The sequence below is a fragment of the Hyperoodon ampullatus genome, assembly GCF_949752795.1.
Source record: "Hyperoodon ampullatus genome assembly, chromosome: 3".
In the NCBI taxonomy this organism is placed as follows: domain Eukaryota; kingdom Metazoa; phylum Chordata; class Mammalia; order Artiodactyla; family Ziphiidae; genus Hyperoodon; species Hyperoodon ampullatus.
In genome coordinates, this window is record NC_136916.1 from 38261011 (window position 1) to 38279377 (window position 18367).

The 18367-nt window shown below is 41.2% G+C and overlaps 1 protein-coding gene across 2 annotated transcripts in view; it reads right to left on the bottom strand.

The window, feature by feature from the left end:
* Window positions 1-61: 61 nt before the first annotated feature.
* The window catches only part of FANCI (FA complementation group I), a gene marked incomplete at its 5' end in the record, with an annotated part of 80494 nt that continues 62188 nt past the window's right edge, over window positions 62-18367 (bottom strand). For both annotated transcript variants that reach the window (XM_079698773.1, XM_079698772.1), the window contains 14 exons: window positions 62-148; window positions 1113-1211; window positions 1463-1558; window positions 3520-3591; window positions 6619-6678; window positions 6761-6814; window positions 7891-8078; window positions 8357-8450; window positions 8636-8704; window positions 8804-8931; window positions 9758-9809; window positions 11972-12088; window positions 13498-13574; window positions 13911-14077. In XM_079698773.1, coding sequence (XP_079554899.1) covers window positions 86-148; window positions 1113-1211; window positions 1463-1558; window positions 3520-3591; window positions 6619-6678; window positions 6761-6814; window positions 7891-8078; window positions 8357-8450; window positions 8636-8704; window positions 8804-8931; window positions 9758-9809; window positions 11972-12088; window positions 13498-13574; window positions 13911-14077 — 1336 coding nt within the window. In that variant the 3' untranslated portion in view covers window positions 62-85. The remainder of the gene's footprint in view (window positions 149-1112; window positions 1212-1462; window positions 1559-3519; window positions 3592-6618; window positions 6679-6760; window positions 6815-7890; window positions 8079-8356; window positions 8451-8635; window positions 8705-8803; window positions 8932-9757; window positions 9810-11971; window positions 12089-13497; window positions 13575-13910; window positions 14078-18367) is intronic.

The window sequence follows — 18367 nt, forward strand, 5'->3', positions numbered from 1 at the left end:
AGGCTGTAGGACAAGGGGGCATTGTTGCTTGTTGGGTAAAAAGAAAGCAGAAGCCCCAAAGTTCACATTAACTCAGGCATTTCATTTATTTTTTCCTTTTCTTCTTGGCTGGTTCTTTGTTCTGTCCCTCATGCTCTGATGCAGTGCCCTAGGGGAGAGAAGTAACGCTCTAAATGTGATAAGCCTGCTCGGAGGCAGTGGAAATAAAAACAAAGATCCTTTATCTTCTCATCAAAGCCTGTGTTAGTCATGCTTTCTCCCCTTTCCCACTCCTGGGAGGTAATTATGTTGGAGATGGGGAGAGTTCTACAGTAGAGTAAGGTGGTGCTAACTTTTTTTGGGGGGCTTTTGTTATACCTGGGAACATGCGTGGGACAAGGTGACAGAGAAGGGGCATCAAGATGCTACGTAACTCCCCTGAACTCAAATGCCTGGTAGGCGGAGGGAGTGGACGGGGCCAGGTGCATTATGGCTTGGAGTGTGATAAACTGAAGAACGTAAGTTAAAAATTTTTGAGAAGCTAGAAATCCAGGGTGTTTTATGTAAACTCCCAGTTTATGTTAGACAAACCTGAGGTGATAGAAATTTTAGGCACTAGAGGTAAGGAAACACTGAGTTCTACTTCAGAGATGCTATAGGGCTCACGGTGTGCTGCTGTAACTGGTTTGTTCCTCTCCCTTTAGTCTTTATCGGAGGGCAAAAGGAGGATAAGAAACTGGCGTGACTACCTGAGCTGATCATAGAGTGGCCCTCCTTCAAATGAGGGCATGATAAAAGAGGAAGTAAACTGCTGTCTGAGCCAGAATGCTTGGGCTCGTGATTTTCCAATGGTTCAAAATAACACAGGGGAACACCCATAGGAAGGCCTTGTTTTCATCACCCCCTTTCTGGAAATGTCTACCCAAAATGTATACAAGCCTGGGCAACTGGGTATGGTTCCAAGTTTACAACCCCTCTCTTGAGGAGCCTGTTTCATCTTTGACCACCTTTTGGCCCGTTCTCTGTGGTTGTTGCCCCTCCACTAACCTGTGGCTGCCCCCAGACAGGCTGCTAACCCCAGTTAGAAAGGGTGGCTAGGGCTTGCTGCACTTTAGTCAGAAGCAGGCACTGACCTCTTCATCTTCATCCTCTTGAAGAACCATGTCCAAGATGTTCCCTTTGATCTTGAAGTCTCGTGAGGTGCTGAGCTTTATATGCTGCATCAGGTTCACCTGTGACAGGATTGTAAACATGGGCACGTTTTCCTACTGATAGGTCCTGCCCAGGACAGCCTAAACCATCTCTGACAAACCCATCAGTTCCTCTAGGAAGGCACACACCCACTTGAATCCATGAATGTTTGGATTCAGGCCATCAGATCAGAAACAACTGTAGATTCTCCCCCCACTGCAGTTGTGTTGCTTCAGTTTGCCAGGTCCCTTCACAGGGTAAATGGAATTGGTAGAAAACAGAGTATGTTTACCTTGGACCTCTTGGAAAGGTGGATGAGAAATTTTTCATACTGTTCAATGGCAAAGATGAGATTAGGGATTGGCTTGGTTTCCCGAAGAGCTCTGGCCTACGGGGCAAAGAAGAGAAGACCTAAGTTTTGGGTTCAACGTGTTTGGTTTTTTTTTTTTTACATAAATTTATTTACTTTTGGCTGCATTGGGTCTTTGTTGCTGTGCGCAGGCTTTGTCTAGTTGTGGCAAGCGGGGGCTGCTCTTCGTTGCGGTGTGGGGCTTCTCATTGTAGAGGCTTCTGTTGTAGAGCATGGGCTCTAGGCGTGCAGGCTTCAGGAGCTGTAGCACACAGGCTTCAGTAGTTGTGGCTCACGGGCTCTAAAGCACAGGCTCAGTAATTGTGGCGCACGGGCTTAGTTGCTCCGCGGCATGTGGGATCTTCCCGGACCAGGGCTTGAACCCGTGTCCCCTGCATTGGCAGGTGGATTCTTAACCACTGCGCCACCAGGGAAGTCCCTTCAAGGGTTCTTGAAGTCCTCTGAAGCTGTCTGTAGCAGAACTGCTCATGGCTTTGGGAGAAAGCTAGTCAGTCTTCCAATCAAATGCAGTTTTACTTATATACCAGTAATTAAGATTTTTTTTTAACAGTTCACTCTCAGCAAAGGACGTAAATGCTAATGGAGATTGCAGTGAATCCTCCTATTTATAATTCCTAAATATCTGTTATCTGGAAACTGGCTGAGGGATGGACTATTTGTAGATATTTGGTTGCCTGACTTGATATTCTTGTAACAATGAGCCCACTCTACACTACCTCTATTTCCTCTTTCTAGTCTACATATGAGTCTTCATTGCTGGTATTAATATATCTCTTTCCCCTCAACTTGAATTGTAACTTGCAGATCCTTCCATATGTTTCTTATATATATAGACATGTTTCTATATTTTTTTTTTAAAACTACAAATGAGGACATTGTTCTCGTCTTGTCTTTTTAACATTATCTTGGGAGAGAATCCTGTATCTGAACATTTAGATTTGTATTTTTTTCATGTCTGCATAGTATTCTACAGTATAAATGTACTATAAACCCGTTTAGCCAGTCCTTTATTAGTGGGTATCTTAGTTTTCCCAATATTTCACTTTTACTTTACAACATTGCTAGGACTATTCTATACATAGGCCTTTACAATTTCTATATCCTAAAAATGGAATTGTTGTAGTAAAGAGTGTGTGTGTGTGTGTGAATGTATAGGTCTAAAATTGAGCAGTTATTGCCACACTGCCCCTGTGAGAGAGTACTGAATTCTCACCTTTGCCAGCAATGCACCAGAGAACCCACTTCCCTGCACCCTCTCCAACTCTTTCACATCCATTAGGGAGCACCTTTTGCACTCACTAACTTTTCCTAAAACCAGTTCCTTCGCAATGGTTATCCTAAGCTATTTCTATTTTTAAAGAAAGAGCTCAAGATTTTCTGGTACTTCCTGAATAAAGTATATGTTTTTTGGTTCAGACCAAAAAGATGTTCCATCTGAACATAAAGTCCATGAGCTGAGCGGGAGCCATACACAAACATTTTCCCCCCAGCTTTACTGAGATATAATTCATATACCATACAATTTACCCATTTACGTTGTACAGTTCGGTGTGTTTTCGTGTATTCACAGAGTTGTATAACCATCACCATAATCAATTTTAAAACATTTTCACCCCCCCCCAAAATCCTACACCCATTTTAGCAGGCACCTTCCCAGTTTCTCCAACACCCCCCTTCCCCCCACTCCCCAGTTCTAGGCAACCACTAATCTGTCTTTTTAGATTTGCCTTTTCTGGACATTTCATATAAATGGACTCATATTATGTAGCCTTTTCCTGACTGGCTTCTTTCACTTAATATAATATTTTCAAGGTTCGTCCACATTTTTTTTTTTTTGGCTGTGCTGCGCGGCATGCGAGATCCCAGTTCCCTGACCAGGGATCAAACCCATGCCCCCTGCAGTGGAAGCTCGGATTCCTAACCACTGGACTGCCAGGGAAGTCCCAGCAACCACATCTTGATCACTGTCAGCAGCTTACCATGGCTGTGGGCCCAGCAGCGGTTTTCTCCTTTTTCTTTTCTCCTGTATGTTTTAGGCTCTTACTCTTGTTCTAAAGAAATAGAAACAAATTCTGTCATTGCTGAAGATTGTTCTGTAGAGCTAGCAGGCTAGTGGTAAATTTCTAGTATGATGATTACAGTGGAGTATGGGGGAACTCTTAGGGGGACCAAGTCTGGGTGAAGAGATTATCCTGCAGCAGATGCCGGAAGGTGGGAAGCATTCTGGGACGCTTTATAATCCTCAGATATTTTTCTATTTTTTGTTCGCAGGTTTACCATCTTGCTCTTGGATGCATCTAGCACATGGAAGTGAGGGCAGGACCAACCAGTACTATAGCAGGGCAGCCAAGGGACTAGTGAGGCACAAAAGGACTGTCACGGTTAAGTAGGAATAGGTGTTTCCCAACTGGGACATTAGCTAAAAGGGTTACATAAAGAAGAGGAAGCTGGAGAAGCTGTTCCCGGAGCGATGTATCTTACATGACAAGTGGTTACATGCTCCAGAAGGGTTTAAAGGTCACAGGAACACTTATTTCCCTATGTTGTACATAATTAGAGAATAAAGAACTCCTGGAAAAAGGAAGAACCAATAAGAAAGGGAACCAAGAAGAACAGGATTCTGATAAGGCAGAAAAGAATTGAGACATGAGTCAGGAGAGACCACCCAAGTGTGAGGTACACAAACAGGAACCTATTACCTGAAGGGGAGTTCTTTGCCCTCCAGGAATGGAACATAACCACGTTCCATGTGACAAGGAAAAGAATTAAAAACAGAGACCTGCAAATGGAGACAAATTATACTACTGGAGCTATATGAAAGGCAGGAGGCTTGGTCCACACGGCATGTTCTGGAAAATAAGAAAATGTAGGGATCCCAGAGATGCTGGTATGAAGAAACCTGCTTTTGGCCCTGGAAGGCAGTGTAGAGGGTGAAGACTTTTTAAGGGAGGGGCAGAGTAGCAGCCATAGATAGAACTCATGTGGACCAAATGGGAAGTGAGCCACTTCCTAAAAGTTGTACCCAACATGGGACCTTGTTGGAACTCCCTAAATCGACCCAATCTAATGCCCATTTCTGCTCATTCAGGTAGGAAATTGTAGCTGGAAGAGAAGCATCATTTTTTTTTTTTTAAGATGTTGGGGGTAGGAGTTTATTATTTATTTTTGCTGTGTTGGGTCTTCATTTCTGTGCGAGGGCTTTCTCTAGTTGTGGCAAGCGGGGGCCACTCTTCATCGTGGTGCGCGGGCCTCTCACTATCGCGGCCTCTCTTGTTGTGGAGCACAGGCTCCAGACGCGTAGGCTCAGTAACTGTGGCTCACAGGCCTAGTTGCTCCGCGGCATGTGGGATCCTCCCAGACCAGGGCTCGAACCCGTGTCCCTTGCATTAGCAGGCAGATTCTCAACCACCGCGCCACCAGGGAAGCCCAGAAGCATCTTTTAAAGGTATACAGTTCTGAGCAGGATGCTAAGGGTTTTGGAGCATGGCTTTCATTGCTTTCTTCCCATTGAGATCCAAGGCTATGAGAAAAAGAAGGGGGCTATAAGAGAATAAACAGCTCTCTGAAAGATGTGGCAAATGCAATCCAGATTTCTAGATAGAAGTTGGAGTTAGTGGAACCATGGGCTCTTGCCCAAGGTCACTCATTAAGCACATCTCACAAAGAGAAAAATGTTTGCCTGGGGATCAGCTGACTTGTCAAGTAAGGCTTTAAGTCAAATATGAATCGAGAAGGGGAGAAATATCCAGGGAATACATAAACTGGTTTTTGTGTAATGTAGAAAAAAAGATAGTCTAGAAGGTGCCTGGTGATAAGCAGAAGAGCTTGAGAATGGGGTCAAACACAAAACCCCAAAACCTCCCAACATTTTACATGTCAATGAGTACCAAGTATGATTCTAGAGCAAGTGGTAACCAACTACAACCCAGAGGCCCACTGCTTGTTTTTCAAAATAAAGTTTTATTAAACACAGCCAAGCTCATTCATTTGTGTATTGACTATGGCTGCTTTTATGCTACAACGGCAGAGTTTAGTTGTGACAGTGACTGTATGGTCTGCAAAACCTAGAAGCATTTACCATCTGGTCTTCTGCAGAAAATGTTTGCTGACCTCTGTTGTAGAGTCAAAGTACTTGGGTTCAAGTCTCAGCTTGGCCTCTTAACTAACTGTTCTTGGTCTTTTTTTTTTTTTTAATTTAAAAAAAATTAATTATTTATTCACCTATTTATTTATTTGGCTGCATTGGGTCTTTGTTGCTGCGTGTGGGCTTTCTCTAGTTGCAGCGAGTGGGGGCTAATTTTCACAGTACGCGGGCTTCTCATTGCGGTGGCTTCTCTTGTGGAGCACGGGCTCTAGGCGTGCGGGCTTCAGTAGTTGTGGAACGCATGCTCAGTAGTTGTGGCTCGCAAGCTCTAGAGCGCAAGCTCAGTAGTTGTGGCACATGGGCTTAGTTGCTCCGCGGCACGTGGGATCTTCCCGGACCAGGGCTCGAACCCATGTCCCCTGCGTTGGCAGGCAGATTCTTAACCACTGCACCACCAGGGAAGTCCTGTTCTTGGTGTTTTTAATACCTAATATTACTATTTGGCAGAACGTTCCACAGAGTTCAGCTTGGGAAACGATGCTGTAAGGCCACATTCATTTTATTAGAACAGCTAACATTAGAGAACACTTGCCTGGTGTTGTGTTAAGCACTTGCCATGCATCACCTCATACATTCTCACTATGCCGCTACTTTACTTACATTCCCAAAGGATGCCCAAAAAGAAATGGATTTGGAATCACCCAGAAATAAACCAAGTCACTGAGCCCAAGCATGTTTGTTTCTCCCCTGCTCCAAGTGCACACATATCAAATGCCTTCTCTCTCTAAATCAAACTTTTTTTTTTTATATAAAGATTTCCTTGCTGTAAAGACTTCAAACCTTGGCTTGTTCTCATATGGGCACCTTTGGCTTACTGTAAGTAGGGAAGAAACTTTATATACGCTTAGCTCAGGTGACCTAGTGGTCCCCTGGGAATATAAGGAGTCCTTTCTTACTTGAAGATGCATTTTGGTACAGACTCTGAATCAATTACCTGTATGTAAGAAATGAAAGAATAGCACAGCGGGGTCAGATGCGTACCTGACAGCTTCACCTGCAGCAAAGGAGAAGGAAATCACTGTTACTGTAGGAATAAGACGCTCTCCCCATTCCTAGGAAAGGCATTCTCAACTCACCAGCTTTGCCATATTTTTCAGAACTCCTCTGGAGTGCTGACACACCTGGAGATACTAACAAAAGATTCCAAGATTTAGCATGCCCTCCTATATAAATGTCCCATGAAACTACAGGTAGTGACTCAGTGAGCAAATGGAGTATGACTTATTGCTCTGACTGGGGAGGGAAAAGAAAATAAGCTACCATATTCATGGAGAATCCTAGACTCAAGGCTTCCTTTTTCCCCTCCTCTAAGCTCCAAAGCTTCCCAGACAGCAGGTAATAAAGGGTTTCTGTTTCTGACTTGTTCCATTTATTGCTTTAAAAATCCTTCAGGCTGGTAGTCCCTGCATCTAGAAAACCAATGACTTTGCTGTTTTTGCTTTAGAAAAAGCCAATAAAGATTAGAGGTTCTCAGTATTTCTACCACAGAAGCTTAGTAGCCATACCTTGTAGCCAGAGCTGCACCTTCTCAGAAATGGCCACACTGCTGTTTGGGTACATGGTGTGAGGTGGTCTACTATCTTTCTTGGGTTGTCTGCGCCTTTCTAAGTATTTAATGTGGGTCGTTGCTAGAATCAGAACTAAATTACCTAATTCTTATCACTCTCTGAATGTCTGCTGAGAATCAAAATATTTCAAGTACAAAAAGAGTTTCTTGTTAACAGATACTAAGAAGCATTAATTTAAACCCAGGGCAAGTCATGCCTTTTATTTTTTAAAAATAAACTTATTCCCTACCCTAGTACCTGACCTGTGAGGCATTTAACACCCACTTGTTAAAGGAACAAACACCTTGTCAGTGCCCAGACTGGTCTGAAATAGTCTAATTTTTTGTTCAATTGGAATCAGATTAAGTTCTATAGCTATAGTTTAGACTGAGTCTTAGAAGGTGTTTGAAGAGGCATTTACTCTCCATCAGGTGCTACATACTCACATGCTAAAGAAACAAGGGCCTCTAAAAACAGATTTAGAATTATGCCTCAACTGTTATTTCCGGGCCTGTGGAGACGGCTGCCACCTACTGATCAAACCATCACTTGCAAAGATGTAGGCAAGAGCTCTCTGTACAGGGGCATTCTGCAGCAGTGGGTAATGTCCTGGCTGGGTGGGACAGAATGATAGTAATGATTGTCTCTCCAATACTCACATATCTGACAAGCGCTGAAAGAATGGTGTACATTTTGCAAAGGTCCTTTAATAAGGTGTCCACACAGCTGCCTGACGGCAGGGCTGTCTGCACCAGCTCGTGGAAAAATGTAAGCAGAGTTCCCAATTGTATGATGATGGCTTTCTCAATGGGATGATTTGGTAGGGTTGCCTGAGAAGAGGTTTCTTCTGAAAGGAAAGGAAACTGGCATATTCAAACCCAACTGGCCTTATTTTCTAGCTCAAGTGAAAGAGATTTAGAAACCAACGAAACATCATTAACTAGGAAGTCTGTAGGGAAAATGAGCATGTATTTAATTCTTCATGCAGAATACATTAATAATCATGCTGTCATAAGGCACACTACCTTCTACTTCCTTCATTACTTTGGAAATCTAGCACAAACAAACAGGGCTCAGGGCATTTGCTTTTATGCAGTCCTCAAATTCAGATTTTAGTTAACTTACCTGGTATGATTTCTTGGCTCACCTGTCCCTTAAGCTTGGTGATTAGCCAGTCCACTTCTTCTAGGACCTTCTCAGCCTGACTCAGAAGAAGTAACTGTGAAAGAAAAGAATGCCTGGCATGGCTCATTGCACACAGCTGCTGGTGTAATATGATAACCATGGCCACCTGTGGGTGGGTTACAGGCCTCAGGACGCGAGCCACTATAATTCGCTCTTCACAGGGAATAAAATGGAAGGTACGACAAGGTTATTTCCCAAGGGTCGGGGATCAACACTTACACAGACAGTAGGGGCAGCTGTTCTCAAATTCACCATTGCAAAGTGGTTTGTTTTCTCCACTTCTACATCCTGGGGAGGGAAAGAGAGGTGAGATATAATGACAGTAAGGCTGCTCCCCTGGCCTCTATCCCCAACTCAGGGTGTTGTATTAAAGGCTCACTATGGTACCTGGTCTATGTCTCCAAGATGTCCATGGATATCCTGGGACAAGTCACGCAGCAGGGTCACAGGACTCTTACACAAAACATGGAGGCTGAAGAGCAAATTCATCAAGCCCTTGCAAAATGAGGCATCCTCTAGGAGGAGGGAAAGAAAAGGTAAGTTAAAATCCAAGTCAGTCCTTTGGGGGGTGTGGGGTGCCTAACTGGAACATGTAGCTCGTCATGTTTCAGGCACAATATTCCTGTGCTGCACACACTCCAATCAAGGCAGCTCTCCCACAAAGGTGCACTTCTATCCACGAGTCAGGGAGATGTTTCCCATTATTAGTCACTATCACTGCATAACTAGCACACAGCTCAAGAAATAGAACACTACCAGCACCCCAGAACTGCCCCCTCCCCCCACCAAGGAAACTGTTATTCTGCCTTGTAACTGTAATCCAGTTTTGTCTGATTTTGAACTTTGTCTAAATGGAATCGTACAGTAAGTACTCTTTTTTCTGTCTGTTGTCTTTTGTTGAATGTTATGTGTGTGGAAGTCCTCCATGTTGTGCGTCAGTGGAGTTTGTTCATTCTCATAGTATTCCACTGTGTGTATACAGCACAATCCCTTGATCCATTCTACTGCTGATGAATGTTTGGGTTCGATTTTGCCTATCAGAATAGTGCTGCTGTGAGAATTCTTCCACCTATTTTTGCTGGGAGTGGAACTGCTGGATCATAAGCATACGTTTAATTTTAGTAGTTAGATATTGCTAAACAGTTTTCCAGAGTAGTTATACCAACTTACAGCTCCAGCAGCAGCGAATGAGAGGTTCAACTGTTCTATATTCTTACCAACACTTGGTACTGGTATTGTGTGTGGTTTTTTCATTTTGGCCACTCTGGTAAATTTTCTAAATGTTGTTTGGTGGTGATGATTTTATATAAAGCCTAAAAGGAAACATGTCAGGAAACTTACCCCAGCTGTTTTCCTTGCAAATCTTAGTTGTCCAGGATAACATCTGCACAAACTAGAGATCATACAGATATTACAGAAACATGCCAAAAGACAGACCTAGGTGTTGTCAGACTAAAAGAGCCCTAGACCTTTCCAAGTCTAAGCAAATCACCTGCTAAAACACGTGCCTGGATCTAAAGTGGTAATCTACTAAAAATAGCATAAAAATAAGTCCAAAGTTATGAGAAGACTTATTGATACTTTTCTCAAATATAGCATATGGCTCAATTCTCAATGCCCTCATTAAGGGCCAAAGGTCCTGGGGTCTGGGCTCTTACCCTTTGAGCTTCCTCTGCCCCTACCACCACGGTCTAGGGCTAAAGTACCCTCTTTCCTCTTCCCATGCCCCACACTCTCTGCATTTGAGACATCTTTAAGGACAGTAAGCTAACAGAGGTGCAGGAGTAAGATCCTGGCCATAGTGATAGTTGAATTAGCTATTAGGAGCCAAGAGGCCACAGGAGGTTAAAAGGGAAGAGGGATAAAAAAAAAAGAAGAAGAAGAAAGAAAAAGAAAAGAGGCAGAAAAACAGATCGGGGAAGCTTAAGGTCTTGGTATAGTAGGTCCTATGTTGCCAGATACACACTCAGCTTTCTGCTTCAGCAGTTGTTTGGGATAGGCTTTCAGCCACAAAGGCACTGAAATGCAGTGATATTTAAGAGTAAAACGATGATTAAGAATCTAGTTTTTGATCTGTTGGGGAAAAAGATCAATTTAGAGGCTAACTGAAAGTTCTCTGCGAACTGATATAAAAAGAGTTTCCAGGATACAGTGATTACTGTAGAATACTGATTTCCAGAATACAGTATTAAATGCAACAAATAAATAAAGCAGGATGCTGAACAAGTTTTTGTGTGAAGAGGGTAGGGTCAGGAATAAGAATCTATGTTCATATTGCTGTATAGGAATAAAAAACTCTTTACATAAGAAACTAAAAGAAGATATTTACTTATCGGGGGAGAAGAAGAACTGAACAGATGGAGGACATGGATAGAAGGGAGACCATTTCCTGTAAATCTTTTTATAATTTCTGTTTTTCAAATCACAGAACTTTATTACCCATTCAAAATTAAATTAAAAAATTTTAAACAGACTACCTGAAGTTATGAGGGGGTACGTGATGAAAATTAAATTTAAAAAATTTCCTGTTTATATTAGCCTTTCCAAATCTATTTATTTTCCCTCAGATGTCACCATGTTCCAATTCTCTGTCTGTGTTTCTTTCCTAATCCTGGGCTCCTTGCAGCAAAAGTAGCAATATGAAAGAATGAAGCTGAAAGTAAAGTGCAGATGCGTTGTTTTGACCTAGGATGACATAAGTAACAAAAGGGATTTTCTTTGGGCTACCTGGAACTAGGATAACAGGAAAATCAAGTCTGCTTTTCAGTGCTCAAACACCGTAACACACAGGGCTATGGTCTGGCTAGCTCTTCCTAAAGCAAGGCCTTACACAAGGAGGCTTGCATCTCAGCACTCCAACTCGTCTCCTCACAGATCAGGAAGGAGGTGTGGTAGAACCACACAGCCCTAGGCTCTCAAGGACTCTCTTTATCATCCTCTAGGGAAATCACTCCTGAATGGAACAGACCCACAAAATGTGGCACTTCTCTTATTCTATATGTGTGAATGCTTATGTGGGTACATACATTCTTTGTGTATGTGTGCAGACCCATACACATATACGTAAAACCTATCTGGGCAGAACTGATTCTGTTTTAGGACTATGATCACGCTTTCTGACTTATCACCTTTTGTTGAATCTCCCCCAAACTCAGTACCAGCTAACCTTGATGACAAAGTTAACTGCTGAATGTCAGCTACCTTCTTGATAATTAACATACTTTCATTTTAGAAAAGAAGAGAAAACACCAAGAGTGGGGAAAAACCCACGTTAAGAAGGCTGAACTCCACAGATAAACAAGATTTTTTTTCTGTAGTGCTTACTGTTTACCCTTGACAGTGGCCAAAAAAACAAAAGCAGTAATTATAACATGGTAGAAACACTATGTAGCGAAAGGTACATCTTATAGATCTTATATTAATTCAGAAGCATAACTGAATATATTATTTTAAATAAGCCAGATTTCAAGCAGACATTTAGATATATACTTTAGGACGTAATACTCCTTGCCTTCTGAGGGATGCTAAGTGGGAGTGAATGAGTGGTACTCATACCTGAGCGGAGGAGGGCTCCAGTAGCTTGGACAAGTCGGAGAGAACAGTGACGAGTAGGAGGGCTTCTTTGCTGTTAAAGTCTTCTTCTTGGCTGCTAAGTATATTCAACAAGGACCTCTGAGAAAGGAAAAGTATACACAGAAACATTAGCAGACATGTTACTAGCAGGGAGAAGAGACATCTACCCGGAGATTCCTAAGGCTGGGACAGAAAGGATTCATAAACACCAAAATCCAAGAGGATAAAAGCCGAAAATAAACCTGGATTGAATAGGTGGTTTCCTACCCTGTTTCTGATTGTAAGTCTAAGTGTTCTCTTGAGAACTATGGACTCCTTCTCCAACCCCCTGCCAAACGTACATCAGGAATGAATTGTGCACCCAGTTTTTTTTTCTCTTTGTTTTGGCCGTGCCACACAGCTTGCGGGATCTTAGTTCTTTGACCAGGAATTGAACCCAGGCCCATGGCAGTGAAAGCACTGAGTCCTATCCATTGTACCGCCAAGGGAACTCCTGTGCACCCAGTTTTGGGTGGTTCACAACTCCCTGAAGCCCATCCACTGACCTCAGGGCTAGACCACGCCCCAGTGCTGGTATTCCCTATACACCTTCCCTGTTTTCCTTTTCTCTGTTTCTCTCTCACCACCTGAAACACTGTATTTTGTCTGTTAGTCTCTTCCCACTACAATGTAAGCTCTGTGAGGGTAGGGTTTTGTCTCTTTTATCCCTTGCTATATCTTCAGCACCTGGAACAGTCTCTGGCATATAATAGGAACTTTAAAATTATGTATTAAAAGAAATCCTCTGTGATAAAAGATCCTGATATTGTGACAACTAGTGGTTAGAAACTAATAGGAGGGACTTCCCTGGTGGTGCAGTGGTTAGGAGTCCGCCTGCCAATGCAGGGGACACGGGTTCGAGCCCTGGTCCAGGAAGATCCCACATGCTGCAGAGTAGCTAGGCCCATGAGCCATAACTACTGAGCCTGCTCTAGAGCCTGCGAGCCACAACTACTGAAGCCCGCTCACCTAGAGCCCACACTCTGCAGCAAAGAGAAGCCACCACAATGAGAGGCCCCGTGCACCATGACGAAGAGTAGCCCCCTCGCTCCGCAACTAGAGAGAGCCCATGGGCAGCAAAGAAGACCCAACGCAGCCATAAATTAATTAATTAAAAAAAAGAAACTAATAGGCTTCACTGTCCAGTCTTTATGCAATCTGACAGACAAAGCCAAATTACATTTGCATGCATTAATGGGCTCCTGGCTACTTCTTTGTATCAGCTCAAACAGTGATTCTTAGAGGCACTGACTCCTGAAGGTTGGGGTGGCTTAAATACACATCCTTCCTAGAACCCTTTTAAATGCATTCTCTCTCATTCTAAGAGCTTTGTCTTGTTGCTTGAATGATGACCCAGAAGAAATTCCTGTTCTACTTGCTCACTGTCTGCCCATTCTCACCAGCTGGCCCTGCTAACAGTCCCTTTCCAAGGACCCTCACAAAGTACTGCAGTTTCCCAGGCTTCTCACCTGAAACTGCCGGATCTGGAATGCTGCTCTTTGAGTGACACTGACTTCCACCTCTTCTTCCTCCTTATCTGTGGCATCTAGGAAAGGAAAAGAACTCTATCTTCTTTGAAATGGGCTTGGGCTTTTTTTTTGCCTTTTCATACTAAAATTTTAGGAAGCCAAAAAAGTCTAGAGGCAGATTTAATTATATTCCTAACATTCTGCAATTTCTTAATACTATATTCCATTTTCCAGTCACTGTTTGTGGATAAATGTAATCCAGTAAGTGTCAATTCTGAATCCACTAGATGTCACTCCTTAGCAACATTAGGACTTCTCAGGTGTCCTCTGCTAGGTTAACAACTAGAATCAAGAGGTTTGGTTAAGAAAGACAAACTCAGATAGAGCCAATTTATCAAAACTGAAATGCCCACCCAGAGCCCTCAGAAACTGATGAATCTTGGGCTGGTAGAACTGTTGCACGGCACTGAATATTTTCTGTAAACCCTCCAAGCACAGCAGCGAGATGCTCTTTCCTTTCTCTTTCTTTCCTGACTCTTCCACTGAAGTAGGAATTGAAGTGTATCTCCAAAGCAAGACCCTGGGGAAAAGTGATTTTATTTTCAGTCAGGTTCACTAAGGTACAATTTACATACAGTATAATTCCCATCCTATAGATGTATAGTTCTATGAATTTTGACTAACTTACACAGTTGTGTACTCAGCCCCACAATCAAGATATTTCCATTACCCCAAAAGTTCCCATGTGCTCCTTTGTAATCAATTATTTCTCCTCAATTTTGCAAGCAACCACTGGTCTGTTTCCTGTCCCAGTGGTTTTACTATTTACAAACTACCATATAAAAATGGTATCATTCATTATGCAGCCTTCAGAATCTGGCTTTGCTAACAGCATATGCTTTTGAGATTCACCTATGTTGCTGCATGTATTGGTAGTCTGTCCCATTTTATTGCTGAGTAGTACTGCCCACAGCTTGTCCATTCACCAATTTACCCATCCATCTATTGACAGACTTCTTGGTTGTTTCCAGATTTTGCTGTTACAGATACAGCTGCCGTATACAAACCTTTATATATCAACATCTACTTTCGTTTCTTCTGGGTAAATACCTAAGAGTGGGGTGGGAATATCATATGGTAGGTGTGTGCTTAACTTTTTAAGAAACCGCCACTATTTTATAAAGTGGCTGCACCATTTACATTTCTGTCAACAGTGTATAAGAGTTCAAATTCTTCCACATCCGTGATAACACTCTAGTATGGTCAATCTAAACTTTTAGGCATTCTAATAGGTGTTTACTGATATCTCATTGTGATTTTAATTTGCATTTACCTAGTGTTTAATTATGTTGACCATACTTTTGGGTTCTTATTTGCCGTCTATACATCTTCTCTGGTAAAGTGTCTGTTCAAGTATTTTACCCATTTTGCAATTTGTTTTCTTAACAAGTTTAAGAGTTCTTTATATACTCTGGTCACCAGTCCATCATCAGACATGTGTTTTGCAAATATTTTCTCCTCATCTGTGGCTTGTCTTTTCATTTCCTTAAGAGTGTTTTTCAAAGAACAGTTAAATTTTTAAAAAATATCAACTGTGCTTCTGGTATTTCATCTAAGAAATTTTTACCTAAAACAAGGCTGCAAAGCCTTTTCTGTCTTCTTCTAGATGTTTTACAATATTTGGTTTTACATTTATGTCTCTGATCCATTTCAAGTCAACTTTTTGTAGATAACATGAGGAATGGATAAAAGATTCATTTTTTCACATATTCATGTCCAACTGTTCCAAAACTACTTGTTGAAAAGACTTTTCTTTCTCCATTGCATTACCTTTGCACCTTTGTCAAAAGTCAAGACCATACTTGTGTGGATCAATTCTGAACCATCTATTTCTGTTCCATTGATTCTAGCAATACCACACTACCTTAAACACAGCAACTTTATAGTAAGACTTGAAATCACATAGTGGGAGTCCTCTAACTTTGTTGTTTTATTTCACATTTGTTTTAGTTACTTTAGGTCCTTTACTTTTCCACATAAGTTTTAGAATAATCTTGTCAACTCCTACAATATAGCTTGATAGGATTTTGATTGGTATTGTGTTGAATCTATCGATTAATTTGGGAAGAATTCACACCTTGACACACTGAATCTTCCAATCCCTGGACACTATGTCTTTCCATTTACTTGGGACTTCTTTCTCTCATTAATGTCTTATAGTTTTCATCACATCAATCTTGCATGTTTGTGAGATCTATCACTAAGTAGTTTTCATTTTGTGACACTATAGTAAATGGTACTGTTTTTAAAATTTCGATTTCCAGTTGTTCACCACTATTATGTACATAAAAATACAGTTTTCGAAAAAACTGACCTTGAATCCTGCAACTTTATTAAACTTACTTAATAGATCTAGTGGCTTTTAAAAAAATTCTTTGGAAATTTTTATGTAGACAATTATGTCTATAAAGACACTGTTATTCTTTCCTTTTCAATCTGATGTCTTTTCTTTCTTTTTCCTGTCTTACTGCACTGACTAGGACCTCCAGTATGATTTTGAATAGTAGTGGTGAAAGCACATGGGGGAAAGCACTGAGTCTTTCTTCATTTAAGTATGCCGTTAACTATAGGGTTTTTGTGGATATCCTTTATTAGACTGAGAAAATTCTCTTTCATTCCTGGTTTGCCAAGAGATTTTTTTTTTAGATGTTGGGGGTAGGAGTTTATTAATTAATTTATTTATTTTTGCTGTGTTGGGTCTTCGTTTCTGTGCGAGGGCTTTCTCTAGTTGTGGCAAGCAGGGGCCACTCTTCATTGCGGTGCACGGGCCTCTCACTATCGCGGCCTCTCTTGCTGCGAAGCACAGGCTCCAGACGCGCAGGCTCAGTAGTTGTGGCTCACAGGCCTAGTTGCTCTGCGGCATGTGGGATCCTCCCAGACCAGGGCTCGAACCCGTGTCCCCTGCATTAGCAGGCAGATTCTCAACCACTGTGCCACCAGGGAAGCCCTTGCCAAGAGATTTTATCATGGTTTATGTTGAATTCTGATTGCCTGCATCTACTGGGATGAACATATGTTTTTTTCTTTAGTCTGTTGACATGGTGAATTACACTGATTTACAAATTTTGAGCCAACGTTGCATCCTGGGAAAAATTCCACTTAAATGATGTTATTCTTCTTATAAACTGTTGGGATGAATTTGCTAATTTTTTTACATCTATATTCATGAGAGAATTTGGTCTGTACTTTTCTTATTAATGTCTTTGGCTGGATTTGGTATCAGGGTAATCTACATTAGCCTTATAAAACGAGTTGGGACATGTTCCCTCCTCCATTTTCTGGAAGAGTCTGTTAAATTGGTATTATTTCCTAAAATGTTTGGTAGAATTCAACAATGGAGACATGTAGGTCTGGAGTTTTTGTTGAGGGAAAATTCTGAATCACAAATGCAATTTCTCTAATAGAGATAGGATTACTCAGGTTACCTATCTTTTCTTGAGTGAGCTTTAAAAAAATTTGTGCGTTTAAATTATGAAGTTTATTGGCATAAAGCTAACATTGTTATGAATTTTTAATATGTGTAGAATCAGTAGTGATATCTCCTCTTCCTCATATACCCGATATTTGTAATTTGTGTCTTCTCTCTTTTCCTGGTCAGTTTGGCTAAAGTTTATTGAATTTATTGATCTCAACTAGATTTTTGTCTCATTTTCTCTATTGTTTTTCCTTTCTTTTTAAAAAAATATTTATTTGGCTGCATTGGGTCTTAGTTATGGCACGCGGGATCTTTGTTGCAGCATGTGGAATCTTTCATTGTGGTACATGGGCTTCTCTCTAGTTGTGGCACGTGGGCTCAGTAGTTACGGCACAGGCTTAGTTGTCCTGAGGCATGTGGGATCTTAGTTCCCCAATCAGGGATCAAACCTGTGTCCCCTGCATTGGAAGGCGGATTCTTAACCACTGGACAACTAGGGAAGTCCCCTGTTTTTATTTTCAATGATTCTACTTTTGTCTTTATTATTTCCTTCCTTTTTGCTCACTTTCATTTTAACCTGCTCTTCTATTTTCTTAATGTAGAAGCCTACATTAGAGATTTCAGACTTCTTTCTAATATAAACACTGATTGTTCTAAATTTCTACCTGGACACTGCTTTAGCTGGACCATACAAAATTTGACATGCTCAAATGTTCATTTTCATTCTATTAAGATATTTTAAATTTTCTGACTTTCTCTTTGACTATGGGTTATTTAGAAATGCATTTAATTTCCAAATATACGGGGATTATCCACCTATTTTTGTTACTGCTTTCTTGTTTAATTGTTGTGGTCAGAGAACATGCTGATTTCTATTTTAAAAATATGTTAGTTTGTTTTATGGCCCAAAATATGGTCCATCTTGATGAATGTACCATATGCACATGAAAGGAATGTGTATTTTGAAACTTATTTAATGTTCTATAAATGTCAATTAAATCAAGCTGGATGATAGTGTTGTTCAAGTCTTCCACGTCCTCCCTGATTTTCTATCTATTTCTACTGATTACCAAGAGAGGTAGATTATTATTTGTGTATTTCTCCTTCAGTTCTATCCCATTTTTGCTTCAAGTATTTTGAAGCTCTGTTGTTAGGTACATATACATTTAAAATTGTTATGTCTACTTGATAAATTATTTAGTCATTATGTAATATCCCTCTTTATTCCTGGTAATAGAATAATGTTTTATATGTGACTAACAATCCACACCAAAACATGACTAGGAAAAAAAACCCAATATAGTGACTGCACTTTCACCTTTACGGCAATGCCCAACCTCAAACCCACCTTCATCCCCACCCCCAATTTCTTCTCTTGGAGACTCCACAGCATGT